The sequence below is a fragment of the Mus caroli genome, unplaced genomic scaffold (genome assembly GCF_978045245.1).
Source record: "Mus caroli unplaced genomic scaffold, Mus_caroli_1 scaffold_16, whole genome shotgun sequence".
NCBI classification, from domain to species: domain Eukaryota; kingdom Metazoa; phylum Chordata; class Mammalia; order Rodentia; family Muridae; genus Mus; species Mus caroli.
The window spans coordinates 28,042,412-28,057,500 of record NW_028227271.1 but is presented as its reverse complement, the minus strand read 5'-3'; the positions used below and the strand labels follow the sequence as shown (position 1 = coordinate 28,057,500).

The window sequence follows — 15,089 nt, the reverse complement described above, 5'->3', positions numbered from 1 at the left end:
TACAAAGAGAAACAGCCAGGCTGTTACACAGAGAAACCATGTCTCAAAAAATGCCCTCTGCCAACAAGGACAATCTATGTGTTAATCCAACTCTACCTGCATTAAGCCATTTTCTTTTGTCTCTTTTTTCAAATAATTTACTTACATTGTGTCCTGGGTTACTGATTCTGCCTTTCTATTATGCCATTATCACTTAACCACTAAGTTCTTGATTTGATTTGTTTTGTTTTTGAGACAGGCCTCACTATGTAGCCCTGGCTGGGCTGGAAACTCACTATGTATACCAGGCTGGCCTTGAACTCACAAATTCACCTGTCTGGGTCTGGTCTCCAAGTGCTGGGTTTAAAGAGCCCCAGCTGAGTTCTGAAGAGTTTTGTTTGCTTATACTCTGAAGTTTATAACTGGGTCCTGTTCTCTGACAAATCTTTCAATCATACCATAATTCCTCAAACATCTTTATGTCCTTAATCATCATTATCTCATGTCCAAGAACACTTTAAACATTGTGCTCTGGATCTATTTCCAATTTGGGGGGGGGGGGTTGAGACAGGGTTTCTCTGTGTAGCCCTGGCTGTCCTGGAACTCACTCTGTAGACCAGGCTGGCCTCAAACTCAGAGACCCACCTGCCTTTACCTTCTGAGTACTGGGACTAAAGGCGTGTGCCACCACATCCAGCTCCCATTTTATTTTATTTTATTTTATTTTTTAAATACATCGTCTTTCTTCAGTTGCCTACTTTGGAGGTTCTTTGCATTGCCCATGAAATATTTGGAGGAATGTTAAATATCATAGTCGATTTTCTTCTTGCTGCAACCTATCTCAAAACAAAACAAAATATAAAACAGGGCCTGGGCCTAACTTGCTTAGCAGAACCAACAAAGGCTGAATCAAAAGATCCGTTTCTGGGGATCGGGAAGCGACTCATTCAGCAAAGAGCTTGCTACACATGCACGAGGACCTGACTTCAGTCCTGAAAACCACAACGCTGCAGCCCCAGAGAGACAGAAGCAGGAGAAACCCTCCGGCTCACCAGCTAGTACGCCTGCACACACACGAACACGCGCAATTAACTTCAGGGTTCTCTTCTTGTTTGGGGAAATGGTTGAGAGAGGCTCTCACTGTATTGCCCAGCTTAGCCTCCAACCCCTGGGATCAAGTGACCTTCCTGTCTCTGCTCCTGGAGTACCTGGTTCTGCGGTGTGTGCCTCGGGGTTGGCTCCGTTTCAGGATTTTGTTGTTGTTGTTGTTGTTGTTGATGATGCTCTAAGCTTGGTCCTTTCCATCCACCATCTGCCTGTGTCCTGGAGAGACCAGGTAATCAGGTGACTTTGCTGTCTGTGCTTTGCTTTGCTTCTCTCCCCCCTGGCTTCTGCTCCATGCTCTTCCTCGATTGGACGACCTGGGACCTCCCTGCTCCACAGAGCCACACACTACCCACTCTTCCTGCTCCTGAAGCTCATCATGTCCGTCCAGCTACGTCTTGTTTTCCATTTCCTTCCTTGCCTGTCCTAGCTCATTTTTCACTTAGGCTGCTGCTCCACTCAGCCTGTCTTGGAGTCCCTGTTAGGTAAGACTCGCATCCGTCTGTTGTGCAGAAGGTACTCCTGCCTGACACTTGGCTTGTTCCTTGTCTTCTTTCAGCTCTTCAGCTTTCTGCAAATGCCGCTGATCTCACTGCTGTGGCCCTTCCATAGCAGGCACACACACACACACACACACACACACACACACAGAGGAAGGGACACAGAGACTCTATGGGGTGGAACAGCCCCCATAGCTCTACTCACCAGTGGTCATCTAGTGACAGGAGGGACTGCATGGTGTCTTCCCTGCCCTCCCTGCTCCTGGAGGCCACTGTGCCAGACCCGCATGTAGACCTCTGTAAAGTGGTCTGAATATGGAGTTGTGCCCACATTCTAGACTCTTGCCTTCTTCTGAGTGTCCTGGGCCGTGGGCTAAGACCACCTGAGAACATCCTCTACTTGGGGCAGTTTACTGCTTAGCTGCACCCACCAGGCTTTGAGGATTTGTTTGGGCCAGGCCCAGTAAGGGCCGATGGCTCTGGTGGGTGAGCCCTGAGGACCAGGGCCTGTCTTTCTGTCCTTCCTACTGGGCTTCCTACAACTTCGTTCTAGCTGTGGATTGCAAGAGATTTTCAGGCCCTGGGGATGTGGATTTCCTGCTCATGTCTGGCCCTCTCTCCTTCCCTGGCCCTACTGAAGGAGCATTGTTGAGACTCAGCTGTTTAGGAATTTGTATCACTGCTGTTGATACTGTGTCTACCACATAGTCCTGGCTGGTTTTAAACTACTGAACTCGGTGGGTCCTCCTGCCCTACCCTCCTGATTGCTGGGAGACAGGCACGACACTCACTGCATCTGTCCTCTATGCTTTCTGAGAACCACTTGGGTCCTCTGTGTGGCCCCAGCAGCTGCATGGATGGTGACTAGGAAGGAGGACTGGGGTCCAAATCCCTACTCTCCTCACTCCAGCGCCAACCGCAGAGGACAAAGCTGCCATCGTCATCCAGTGTGCCTTCCGGCAATATCTGGCGCGAAGGGAGCTGGCCCGTCGTTGGCAGAAGCGTCAGGAGTACCTGGACGAGATGGAGAAGCTGCAGAAAGAGGTGAGCAGGGCCCAGCTACAAGACCTTGAGTGCCAGAACCCCAGTAAGAGGGAAGGTCTAGACAGTGTGGAGGAAAGTCGTGACTTTAGAAAGTCGTGGCTTTAGTCGGGGACCTCAAGGCAGCGAGCTGCGGACCCTACAGCAGTGTACTGGGCGCTGGGGACAGTGACAGCGGGCCATGTCTTGCAGGCCTACCTGGCCTTAGTGCGCCAGGAGCAGGAGGCGGCGCGGCGGCAGCGCGAGAAGGAGGAGGCAGAGGAGCGCGCCCGGCGGGAGGAGCTGCAGCGCCGCCGTCGCCTGCTAGAGGCCGCCTTCGAAGGGGACCTTGGGGAGATCCGCCAGGTGCTCAAGGAGGTCTGTGCTTAGCGGGTGGGCGGGGCGGGGCGCTGGGCGGGGCGAACGCCGAGGTGACACGCCCTGCGCCCAGGTGGAGCAGCTGATGACCAGCGAAGGCGTGGGCTACGACGAGGACGGCAAGGCTCGGCGACTGCAGAGGCGCGTGGCCACCGTGGAGTGCGAGGACAGCCACGGGAACACGCCTCTCTCCGAGGCGGCGGCGGGCGGGCAGACCATGGCCATCCAGCTGCTGGCGGAGTTGGGTGCCAACCCCAACACCAAGGTGGGCGCAGTGAGCAGGGCGGTGGCGTGGCCTGGTCCCCGCACGTGCTCAGGGAGCCCCTTCCGTAGGGCGCCTTCGGCCGCACGCCACTCTACCGGGCAGCTTTTGGGGGTCACCTAGAAGCCGTGGAGGAGCTTCTGAAGATTGGAGCAGACCCCCGGGTGTACGCGGATGATGGGAGCACCCCGGAGCAGGTGCGGCCCTGGAGTGCGCATCCCCACTCCAAAGGTTTCTGGGATGGTGGTGGTGGTGGTGCACATCTGTAATCCCAGCACTGAGTAGGTGGATTAACAGAAGTTCCAGGCCAGAAGCCTGAGAGACCCTGTCTCACAAGGAAAACAAAAGACAGGGTACTGGGATCCCTAGATTCTGTGTCTGATTCCTTCCTACCAACCAAACTCCCGTTTCTGAACAACAGGCGTTCTGCCAGGAACGCCTTCTGCACTGGTTTTGTCTTAGCTCCTCCAGTGCTCTGGCCACCTGACGGTAGATTACTGGCTACTGTGATGGATTAGGAAACAGCCAACAGAGACTGGCCAGGTATCACAGGCGCTAACAACTTGGGATGTGCCCTCTGGTTCCGTCTGTTCCTGTTTCTTCCCTTGCAGTCAGTGGAACTGCCTCCCAGCTGGGAGGAGAACTATGGTCCCCTTGCTGACCACTGGGAACTGTGGGTCCAGGAGGTCACTAGAGAGGCACACTCAGCAGTGGGGGGCAACTCTGAGAAGCCAGGCCAGGAAGTGCCCCCACCCTCTATTTGTTTGTTTACACACATACACACACACACACTCCATAGTGCAGTTTGGCTGGGAACTAACCCTGGTCCTTCTGCCTCAGACTCTCCAGTTTTGGGGTCACAGGTGTTTGATACCACACTTGGGCATTACCTTTATTACTTTTAAGTCACTGGAATTTAATTCTGGTTACCCAGATCCCTTAAAGCTGGGGGTGCCACGAGAACGGTGGGGTAGGTGTCAGGCTGGCAAACATTTGCTTCTGCACCCACCCCTGAGGAAGGGACAACCAGAGTCTTTGCCCAGCCTGGGAACCCCAGTCTCAGGTGCCACTCCCAGTTTCAACTTCCGGTGGACACTTCTCTGGGCCTAGCCTATTTCCTCTTCCTCTTGGGCTAGCAGGTAACGTGGTATCAGCCAGAATCAGGGAGTTCCAAGAGTGCTCCAAGAGGACATAGAGGCCAGAGGATAGTTGAGCGGCCACAGGGCCGGTAACTGGAGAGCTGCAGTAATAAGGAGGTGCCCTAAATCTTAGCTGTCAGGAAGGACACTCAACACAAAGTACCGGAGCCACGGGCAACCCGCAGGTCAACAAACAAGTTCTGACCTGATTCTCATACCCGACACAAACTTAACAGACCTGAGATTTCAGCACAAACGCTGACGTATTATCCGTTTAGAAATAGGGAAATATCTCTGGGCCCTAGGGCATGTTGAAGCATTCTTAAGACACCATACCAAGAAGACAAAAGAAGGAAAAGTTGAGCCTCACCAAGATGAGAAGTTTCCCTGCACACACCTGCCTGGCAGGGGAGGCGCCTGTGGGGGTGAGCGTGGTTTTCCCAGGGCGAGGCTTCTCCTTGGCATTACAAATGTGCTGACCTCTGTGATTTCCCTAAATATGGGAAACAGGTGCACAGTGGTAGTGGGTACTGCATTCACATTCTCCCCTGAAAAGGGGGAAGGAGAGAGGGAGGGAGGGAGGGAGGAGGGATAGAAGAAGGAACAAAGGAAGGAAGGAGAGAAGGAAGGAAGGAAGGAAGGAAGGAAGGAAGGAAGGAAGGAAGGAAGGAAGGAAGGAAAAAGGAAAAAGGAAAAAGGAAAAAGGAAAAAGGAAAAAGGAAAAAGGAAAAAGGAAAAAGGAAAAAAACAAAGGCAGGCAGGCTTCCCTTCACAAAACCCAGACAAGGAGCAATGGTCAGCTATGGGGAGAGGCTGGTCACAAATCATGTACCTGACCAAAGACACTTCCCTGGCAAATGTCGTCTCAGCAGCAAATAAACCTGATGCCCAGCCATGATGCACAGGGATGCGTTGTTTCTCCATGATGCACAGGGAGAGGGATGTTCCTGCAGAGGACGCGATGACTGCAGACCAGCCCAGAACCAGGGTGTCCTGAATCTGCACACACCCTGAGAGTTTGAGGGAAGGGAAGGGTGAACCCGGTGCTGGTGAAGCTGTAGACAAACTGGCCTCTCACACCTTGCTGCAAACAGGATCAAGGGCTCCTCCCTCTGCAAACTTTGAAGATCTAAGCACAGCGTGTACCTTAGCAATCACGTTCTTGGGCGCTTAGCCCGGTAGAGTGAAGCTTATGTCCACATAATAATGTCCACTGGAGCCTCCTGCGTGGTAACAGCCTCGAACTGGGCACAACCCAGATACAGATAACCTTTCCTGGTGAAGGTTGGTACACACACAGCATGGACACCTTCCAGCCACAGAGGGTGGAGGTCGTGGTATGTCAGCAACCCAGAGAGCTCTCCAGGGAACCGTGAGAGAGCCTCCCGCCACAGTACTCAGTACATCCTTCCGCCTCCAAACGGCAAAATGATAAAATGGAAGAGAGCTTGCTGGTTTTCACAGGAGGGAAAGGAGAGGTGGGTGTGGTGAGTGGCAAAGGACAGCGGGACAATGACTTGGTGTGGGACAGAACCCATCGGCTCGTTCTTACATTTGCCGGACTCAGGCGTCGGTTAACTGAGCTAACGTTCCATCTTCCTTTCGATGAGCTGCGCCTTCCTCCTGCTACTTCATCAACACCAAACTACCGATCAGCTCATGTGACAGCCATCAGCTCCTGCTCGCCACGTCACCCTCTTGTACTCTTTGGTTTCCGTTGATTACGGCTCTTCCACCCACAGACTAACCCTCAAGTTTGTAAGCTGTTTCCACGCACCAGAAGCTAACAGCCCAGCTCTGCAGGACTAGAGATAACCATAAAGTTCCTTGGCAAAATCTTGGCACATGGTTCTCAATAAATATTCTTTTAAATAAAAGTCACGGTTTATTTAATATCTGAACGTCTGGCTCATACAGATGACTGTCCGTCTGGGTGAGCATTTACTCGAGCTCTCATCCCTTCTCTTGCCTTGCATCCACTTCTCTGTCTACCCTGTGATTTTTTTACTCATCTTCGATGTTATTTTGTAGAATACAGATCATTGTTGGCTGGGCATTGAACGCATCAAAGTCGTGTGTGTGGCTCTGTGGCTCACCACAAGACACACCCAGGGGAAACCATATAAGGAATGCCATAGTGCCAGAGCCCCACCTCCTGCCCAGGGACTGCATGGTAGGTTTTATAGGAAATACCTTCCTTGCTTCTCCTGTCCTGTCATTTACTCTGTATTTAAACAACCATTCTTTTTTTTTTCATTCATTTGTTTGTTCATCCATTCACTCATTGATCCATTTAGTTGCCCATCTATCCATTTTTAGGCCCAAATGTCCCAGCACAGTAGCTTAGTCCCACTGTTTCAAATCACGTGAGGTCATGCGTCATTGATCTGGCATCTCATTTTAAACTGTGTCATTTGCACAGAGTTGTTTGTATTTTGCCCCCTTTCACTGGGATGGAGAAATGAGTTCACCGGTATGAGGCTTGACTTATCTGATACCTCGTTTGGAGTGCCAGGCGTGGCCGTGGTTTGCTGCGTGCATCCTCGAGTGTCTGTTGTTGTGCACACTCACATGCTGCGTGCATCCCCACGTGTCTGCCGTGCAGCCTCACATAGCCCCACGGCTGCTGCAGCCCACTCCTTCCTACCACCAGTGCCTTGAGGTCCTCCCCTCTCAATATTCATTTCCTGCAATGTTATTCTTGTGACTTTTGAAGACCCGTGGTGGGTATCTTCGCTGTACTCATTGGTTTTCTGCTGCTGTGATAAAATACCACGGCCAAAAGCAACTTAAAGAAGAAAGAGTTCATTTGGCCTTGGCCCTAGGGGAAGAGAGTCCATCACGGGCTAGGCACGTTGTAGCAGCAGGAACAGGATGCTGGCTGATGACATTGTTATCCACACACATGAAGGAGAAAGGGTAAGAAGTGGGATGAGACCACAGCCCCTTGAAGCCCACACCCAGCAATGTACTTCCTCCAGCAAGGCTCAACCTCATCAAAGGTACCATAACCTCTCCAAACAGCATCGCCTACTAAGGACCAAGTGCTCAAATACACAGACCTATATTGGACCATTCTTCAAACCATCACATTATCCTCCTATCCCTGACAAGCCCATGGCCATCTCGTGACGCAAAATGCTTTATTCCAACTTTAGAAGTACCCACAGTCTTTCACAGTCCCAGCACTGTTCAAAAGCCCAACGTGTCCAGCAGTGAGGACTTGGGTGCGGCAGCCGGGGAGACTCCCACGCTTGTCATGGTCAACGAGAAGCCGTAGGAAGGAGTCGAGACTGAGAACAGCGGTCCTGTGAATCTAAAGGGGGTGGGCAGGATGGTTGTGTGGTGCAGCTTTAGGTGAGGAGACAGACAGACAGCACTTGGTGAACTATCAGAAGCTTAGCGTGAACCGCAGTTTGGCAGCAAGGCAGGCCAGATCCCTGCTTGATGGGAGGCAGTCACTCACACCTGTGCTGCTGGAAATAGAGGACCAAGAGCCGATGGATGTGTTCCAGCAACAGCAGACAGAAGATAGCTACTAAAGGGGGAAGGAATTTTGTTTATAAACCAAGAATAGATTCTCAATCAGAAAGCTGCGATTCAACCCGGCACACCCTGACTGCTCCCTGCAGCTTTCTCTTCCATTTTCGATCCCGGTCCTTCATTGGATACAAAGTACCTGGTGTAGGCACAGGCGCACACACATCACACTGTTTCATTTCTTTTTTTGTCTTTTGTTTCTTTGTTTTCAGGACAGGGTTTCTTTGTGTAGCCCTGGCTGTCCTGGAACTCACTCTGTAGACCAGGCTGGCCTCGAACTCCTGCCTCTTGAGAGCGAGGTTAAAGGCATGCACCACCACTGGACTTGAACTTTTTCTTTTAAACTAAATGGCCGGTGTATTTGGCTGGCCTCAGATGGTGATGGTCTGGGGAGAGTTCTATGAAAATATCTCTTCCTGACATGAGCTCCTCGCTCATTCTGCGCTCATCTTTATAGTCTAGAAAGTTATTTTACTCTCATTTGTTTTAAGACTTGTTTAGATTCTGTATGTGAGTACACTGCCGCTCTCTTCAGACACACCAGAAGAGGGCATCAGATCCTGTCACAGAAGCCACCATGTGGTTGCTGGGAATTGAACTCAGGACCTCTGGAAGAGCAGTTGGTGCTCTTAACCACTGAGCCACCTCTCCAGCCCTTTTGCTCTCATTGTTTTAACAAAAGAACCCAAACAACATAAAACTCTGTATAGCTTCTTCAGTCTGAGAACTTCAATGTCTTTCCTTTATCACTGTAAAACCAAGGACAATTTTGTAACCTTTCTGCCCCCAGCTGTTACAAGTAGGGCAATCTGTCTTTGAGTGGGGGTAGATTGTTCTTGAACAAAATGTTCCTGGATAAATTTCCTTTCAAGTCAAGCATCTTTTTAAAATAAACTTCTTGTTTAAAAGAACAAAAACTCCAACATCTCTTCTGAGACTCAAGGCAATTTCTAAACATGACCCCACCGTAAAATAAAATAAAAATTAAAAATAAAAAACCAACATCCTTCCAATGTACGATGGCAAGGAGTGTGCGCTGTCGTTCCCATATGGAGAAATGGGAACACAATGAGGAAGCCCTGGACCAAAGCAAGACAGAAACCCAGCAGGGAAAACAGGACCGGCCGGAGCTCTATGCTCTTTTTCTGGGACTTTAACTGCAGAGGGCTCAGAGGACTCCTCCAGCTTTGCAGACTGTAGTATATGTCTGCCTAGATTGGGCTGCTCCCACCCTGTGTGTGCAGCTCTCCCCGGCAGATGTCTCATGGCTCTGGTATCTCCAGTATCTCAGGGTCTCCACTGCAACCCAGATTTCACCATCACACCTGCATTCACTGGCCTCTCGGAGGCCCCCTTGTAAGGACTTCAACTCTGGCACATGCTGCCCGGACTCAGGAGCTCTCATGTCACAAAGAAAGAAAAACATTCGTAGCAATAAGTACACAACCTGATGATGAACGGCTGTCACAAAAACTAAATGACACATAGAGTCAAATTCGGTAGACTGTGAATCTACAGGGAAATGCTAGGGTTTGGCACAGGTGGTGTGCACCCTTGATCCCAGCATTCAGGAGGCAGAGGCAGGAGGATCTCTGTAAACTTGAGGCCAGCCTGGTCTATATAGCAAGCTGCAGGAGAGCCAGGTCTATATAGCAAGCTGCAGGAGAGCCAGGGGGTTATATAGAAAGAACTTGTCTCAAAACGATAGATAGATAGATAGATAGATAGATAGATAGATAGATAGATAGAGAGAGAGAGAGAGAGAGAGAGAGAGATGACAGACAGATAAGAGGGAAATCTAAAGGTGTGTGAAGGAAAGGCCTTCATGTTTGCCTATGAGAAGGGTTGAGGTGATCCCACGAATACCATCATCTAAAGGGGGGCAGAGCTTTGGAGGCTTCCTGTGAGGAAGATCGACTTCAGCCACTGCTTATGTAGAGTTAAAGGTAGCAAGAGTTATATATGTAACTCTTCTAGGAGAGATGGCTCTGCACACCTACTAGTGAGGGAAATCAATCAGACAACCCCGAAGAGAAGTAGAAGCTCACCAGAAAGCACTTTACAAAGATGTCCAAGCCTGGGCTGAAGAGATTCCTCAGTGGGTAAAGGTGGCTTACCACAAAGCTCGGCAACTGAGCTTGATCCCTGGGACACGGTAGAGTGAGAGAACCAACTCTCACAAGCTGTCCTCTGACCACCCCCCCCCCACACACACACACGATAAACTTATGCAGCACAAATATACCTTTTAAATAGTGGCACATGTCTGCAATTACAGCACTCAGGCAGCTGAGGCAGGAGGATTGCCTTGAGTTTGAGACCAGCCCACACTACATAGCAAGTATCAGGCCACCCAGAGTTACAGAGCAAGGCCCTTATAAAAACAAATAGACAGACAGACAGACAAAAAAACTAAAACAAAACAAAAGCCAAGGTCTGGAGAGATGGCTCAGTGGTTAAGAACACTGGATGCTCTTCCAGAGCCTCCCTGCCACCCTCCTCCCAGAGTTTAGTTCCCAGCAACCACATGGTGGCTCATACAGTCAAAACGGCCAGTGACCAGATTTCTCACCAATATTAAGAGGGAAATGCACGTTAAAATCATAACTGCAACTGTTGTGGTTTGAGTGAGAATCAATTGTCCCCGTGGGTTCATGTATTTTAACACTTGGTCCACAGTTGGTGTGGGGCTCAGTAGCTGAAAACAGGGGTCACGGGAGCGTCTGTGTCTTGTGGAGTCTTTTGAGGAACCCAATGGACAGGATAGCCACTGTCCTGAGTATCACTTGTCTTTGTCCCGGAGGAGAGGCATCCAGAACATTCAGTGTAAATCACTTGCTGTTTATTGGCCAGACCAATAAACTTGGCAAAGCATCTCTGCGGAGAATGGTGGCGATGGCGCACACCTGCAATCCCAGCACTGGGAAGCAGAAGCAGGCAGAGCTCTGTGAGTTCGAAGCCAACCTGGTCTACATGCACAGTACAGCCAGGGCTGCATGGGGAGACCTTGTCTCAAAGCAAAGCAAAGCAAAGCAAGCATTTAAAATTACATATCCCAGGGCTGGGTGATGGACCTTAGTTGGTGAAGTTCTTGCCTAGCATGCATGATGCCCTGGGTTCCAGTCCCAGAACCACACACAGCAGACATGGTGGCCCTGGACTGTGACCCCAGGACGCGGGAGGTGGAAGGAAGCAGGAGGATGAGGAGTTTACGGTTATCCATGGCTACATAAGACCCTCCCCCTCTCTCCCTCCCGTTCTCTCTCTCTCTCTCTCTCTCTCTCACACACACACACACACACACACAGTCAGATATTGGCGCTGGAGAGCTGGCTCTGGCTGCTCTTCCAGAGGATGCAGGTTCAATTCCCAGCACCCACATCATGGCGGATGAGCAACCATCTGTAACTTCACTTCCAGGGAATTTGAGTCCCTCCGCTGGCCTCTGCACATAACATGCACATAAATGGAGTCCAGATATACACGCAGGCAAAACACCCAGACACATAAAATTGAATTACAAAGTCACCCAAGGCTCGGGAACATTCTAGAATAGAGGGCAGCAAGAGTTTGCTCTGAAGAGCGTGTCTCCTTGGAATGCCAGAAGATAGATCCATGCAGTCTCGCCACTCAACCACCCAAAAGCTGAACAGGACAGCAGTAGACATGCTAATGGGGACAAGGAAAAGCCCACGAGGCCTCAGCCCTACACAGAGAACTGCAGGCCACTGAGGAAAGCCGAGATCAGGAGAAACAGCCTTCCCCAGGGAAGAGCACGCCAACTGCTTATCCAATACCAAATGGTCAGCCCTGAACACATACGGACAAGTAACACTCACACACTGAGCGGGTTGTATTTGGGAATATGCGTGTATGTAACACCTGCATGTCACAACTCAAGATCAAAGAGGACAGGAGTTTGAAAGAGCAAGGGATTATGGGAAGGTTTGGAAGGAAGAGAAGGGATTCATGATATCATCTCATAACCATCATATACTCATTCATAAATTCCTTCAGTTATCCAAGCATCCATTCAACTGTCTGTCCATCTATGCATTTCTCTATACATTAATTTATCGATGAGTCTCCCCACATGGCCTTCTCTCCTGTCTCTCACCCATCCTTTCATGTCAGTACGTTTAGATGCACATCAGTCGACTCCTTCATTCCCTGATCCACCTGGCCACTGAACTGACAGAACATTTGTGCTGGGCAACATTCTAGATGCTTGGGGATAGGGGGGCAGGGTTACTCCATAGTGTAAATACCATGAAGGAATGTGAGAAGTGGGGCAGGGTGAGGGGCCATTCCCCTTCCCCCCCCCCGCCCCCAGGGTGGTCAGGCATGTGGTGGTGGGTTCAAGGTGTCCACATCCGGGATCTCTCTCTCCAAGGAAGTGTCACACAGGAGAGATTCGGAGGTGAGGGAGTGAGCGCCACGAGTGTCCAAGGTTGGCGCAGAAATGGAAGGCCCTTCCTGAAAGGAAGGCTGCTGCCTTGGGGGAAGTGGGAGGAGCAGGTGTGGGGAGCCTTGGGATTGGAGCTGATCAAGGAAGGAACTGGACCAAAGGTGTCAGCGGTGTACAGTCTGCAGGTGGTGAGGACCAGTGCCGTCTGATGGCGCTCAGCACCAAGGGCACTCAGAGCTGTGAAGGGCAACAATGGTCAAGAAAGACCCCAGCGGCCCTCGACTTTGTCTCGGCTGAGAACCTAACAGTGATTGGGTGGTGATTTGTAGGGTACGAGAAGCAGGCAAGGCAGTCACTGAGTTTCTAAAACTAAACTTAGGCTACACTTAAAGCAGTTGGATGTGACAGATTTTGCATTTGTCTCTACTGGGCTTTGAATATGAAGCCAATGAGATGGGGGGTCAACAGACAGGCTGACTTCCCAGCACGAGGGGGCTGGAGAGATGTACTCTATACAGGTCAGCCATGTCCCCAGCCTTACAGAGGCTCACAGCCCTCTACTGTAAACCCTTCTCCATCTCTCCTCCACTATCTATGGGTGATGGCCAAGTCTGCCAGGTTCCATCATCCCCGTTCTTACTGTGACCCCCTTGAGCGTCATCTCAGGCAAGGAAGTGAGTGTCATGATTACAAGCGTACATCACACCCAGAAAGGCTGGGGTCTCTGTGGCTCATAGGAGCTGTGTCCTAGAAGGGCAGATCTTCAGGTAGACCAGCAGATGAAAGCAGCTTCAGACAGCAGTGACTGTGCCTGTCGTGTGGGTAGCCTAGAGGCCTTGGTGGCTTTGCATGAGTGGGAGGGAGAGGGAAAGGGACAAAAGTGGCCCTGGAGGCTCTGCCACTAGAGCTGGGTCTGCTTGAATCTGGATAGTGAGCCCAGGGGGACCGGTGGCCTTGGCCTATGGTTTATCAGTTACCAGCCATGACACCCTCCCCTCTCAAATCCTCTGACATGTTAGTGTCTCCTTCCCAGGTTGACAGAACACTCAGGATACACATGGCTCTAAGCACCAAATGCCCTGTCACTAGGTGGCCTCCCTGGCCGCGGTGGCCAGCGTGCTGCAGTCATGGGACCTGAGCCTCACAGAAGCTATGCTCAAGAACATGGAGGCAGAGCAGCAGCGCCGTGCTCAGGAGGCCCAGAAGCACAAGGAGAATGAGGCCAAGCGGTGAGCAGAGGGGAGGGCGTGCCTGGGGCCGGGTTGGAGGTAGTGGACCATTGATGGTGTGGATGACTGACCAGCCTGCCTCTTTCCTCTGCAGCATCAACATCAAGGTGCAGCAGCTGGCTAAGGAGCAGCAGAAGTGTCAAAAGGAGGTGATCTGTGACCCAGGCCTCTCTGCAGGAAGGAGAGCCACGGGGAGGGCCTGAGAGATCAGGGTGGGGGGGCGAGTTGCTGGGGTCTGTAAAGCCTCTCTGCCCACCAGCTCCAGCAGGCCTACTGTGAGCTCAATCGGAGGATTGTGGAACACGACAAGTGTGAGAGGAAGCTCATGGGAAATACTGAACTCACACTACAGGTGGGGCCCTATCAGACACTGCGCTCCCCACATCTCCCATGATGCTCCCCTTCCAAGGGAAATTGCAGGCATCTCTGCCCTCCAAACCTTCCTGGGGGCATGGATAGAGCCAGGAGAGGAGGTCCTGGCAGGCACTAACTCATGTGTCTGGGCAGCCAATGCCACCCTGACCCTTCCACAAAGTATGCGGTAGCTCTGAGGTGATGGGGAGAGCAATGGTCAGCATGACCCCTTCTTTAGGCCATCAAGGATGCAGAGGTCCAAGTGGACAGATTGCAGCAAGAGGCACAGAAGGCTGAGGAGACACTGGCCATGGCCAGGCTGGAGCTGCGGGAACAGACCCCGGAGGGTGGGCAGGGCTGTGGGGGGGGAGCTGGGGGACCCGAAGAGGCAATGCCAGGGTGGGGACTTAGCAGTGGGATCTCCCATGCTCTGCAACTAACGCCTCCACAGACGAGGATACAGAACCTGGGCTCAAGTGCCGGGTCACAGAGCTCCATGACGTGCTGATGAAGGATGTAGGGGACCGCATCCGAGCCGATGGACGGTCAGTACCCAGGCTGGGTGTGGGTATGAGTCAGAGGGGCCCATAGACTGCAGTGACCAGGTGGCTGCCTTCAGGTGGCCTCTTGTCATCGACCCTTCTGGCCAGGCAGCCACTTTCTTGAGATACCAGGACACCAACTATGTGGACACCCTAAATCCGGAGCACTTGAGACCTGAGAGGATTCGGCTGGCTCTCCTGGGGGCACTCAGGTGTGTCAGGCAGGGCCCAGGACAACCCCGCCCTGGGCCTTACCTGCCTCCTCACCAGACACACCTACAGGTACGGGAAGCCACTGGTATTTGACCTGCGTCAAGTGAACCTGTTCCCAGTAGTACAGCAACAGCTGGAGGTCGTGCAGACTGGCCTGGCGCAGGCCCTGTTGAATCGTGGGCTGCTGGCAAAGGAAGGGTATCTGTCACTGCTTCGGCCAACAGACGGACCTGAGTATGACCCCTCCCAGTTCCAAGAGGCTCGCCTAGAGAACTTCCGCCTCTTCTTTGTCACCCAAGTTAAGTGGCCCCCAGCTGACCAGCTGCAGACCCTGCTCCCAGTGCGTGTGCAGATGCCCAGTGGAAGGTTCTAGTCACACCCCAATAAAGCGTGTGCCTACGGCATTTATGTGCACAATTCC

At 51.7% G+C, this 15,089-nt stretch overlaps 1 protein-coding gene across 2 annotated transcripts in view; it reads left to right on the top strand.

Annotated features, from left to right (window-relative positions):
• Iqank1 (IQ motif and ankyrin repeat containing 1) overlaps positions 1 to 15,063 on the top strand; it is a 37,092-nt gene extending 22,029 nt beyond the window's left edge. For both annotated transcript variants that reach the window (XM_029470066.2, XM_085831364.1), the window contains 11 exons: positions 2,494 to 2,627; positions 2,817 to 2,981; positions 3,055 to 3,246; positions 3,315 to 3,440; positions 13,420 to 13,559; positions 13,654 to 13,708; positions 13,819 to 13,911; positions 14,152 to 14,260; positions 14,365 to 14,458; positions 14,533 to 14,667; positions 14,738 to 15,063. In XM_029470066.2, the coding sequence (XP_029325926.1) occupies positions 2,607 to 2,627; positions 2,817 to 2,981; positions 3,055 to 3,246; positions 3,315 to 3,440; positions 13,420 to 13,559; positions 13,654 to 13,708; positions 13,819 to 13,911; positions 14,152 to 14,260; positions 14,365 to 14,458; positions 14,533 to 14,667; positions 14,738 to 15,041 (1,434 nt within the window). In that variant the 5' untranslated portion in view covers positions 2,494 to 2,606 and the 3' untranslated portion in view covers positions 15,042 to 15,063. The remainder of the gene's footprint in view (positions 1 to 2,493; positions 2,628 to 2,816; positions 2,982 to 3,054; positions 3,247 to 3,314; positions 3,441 to 13,419; positions 13,560 to 13,653; positions 13,709 to 13,818; positions 13,912 to 14,151; positions 14,261 to 14,364; positions 14,459 to 14,532; positions 14,668 to 14,737) is intronic.
• The last annotated feature ends 26 nt before the right edge of the window (positions 15,064 to 15,089 follow it).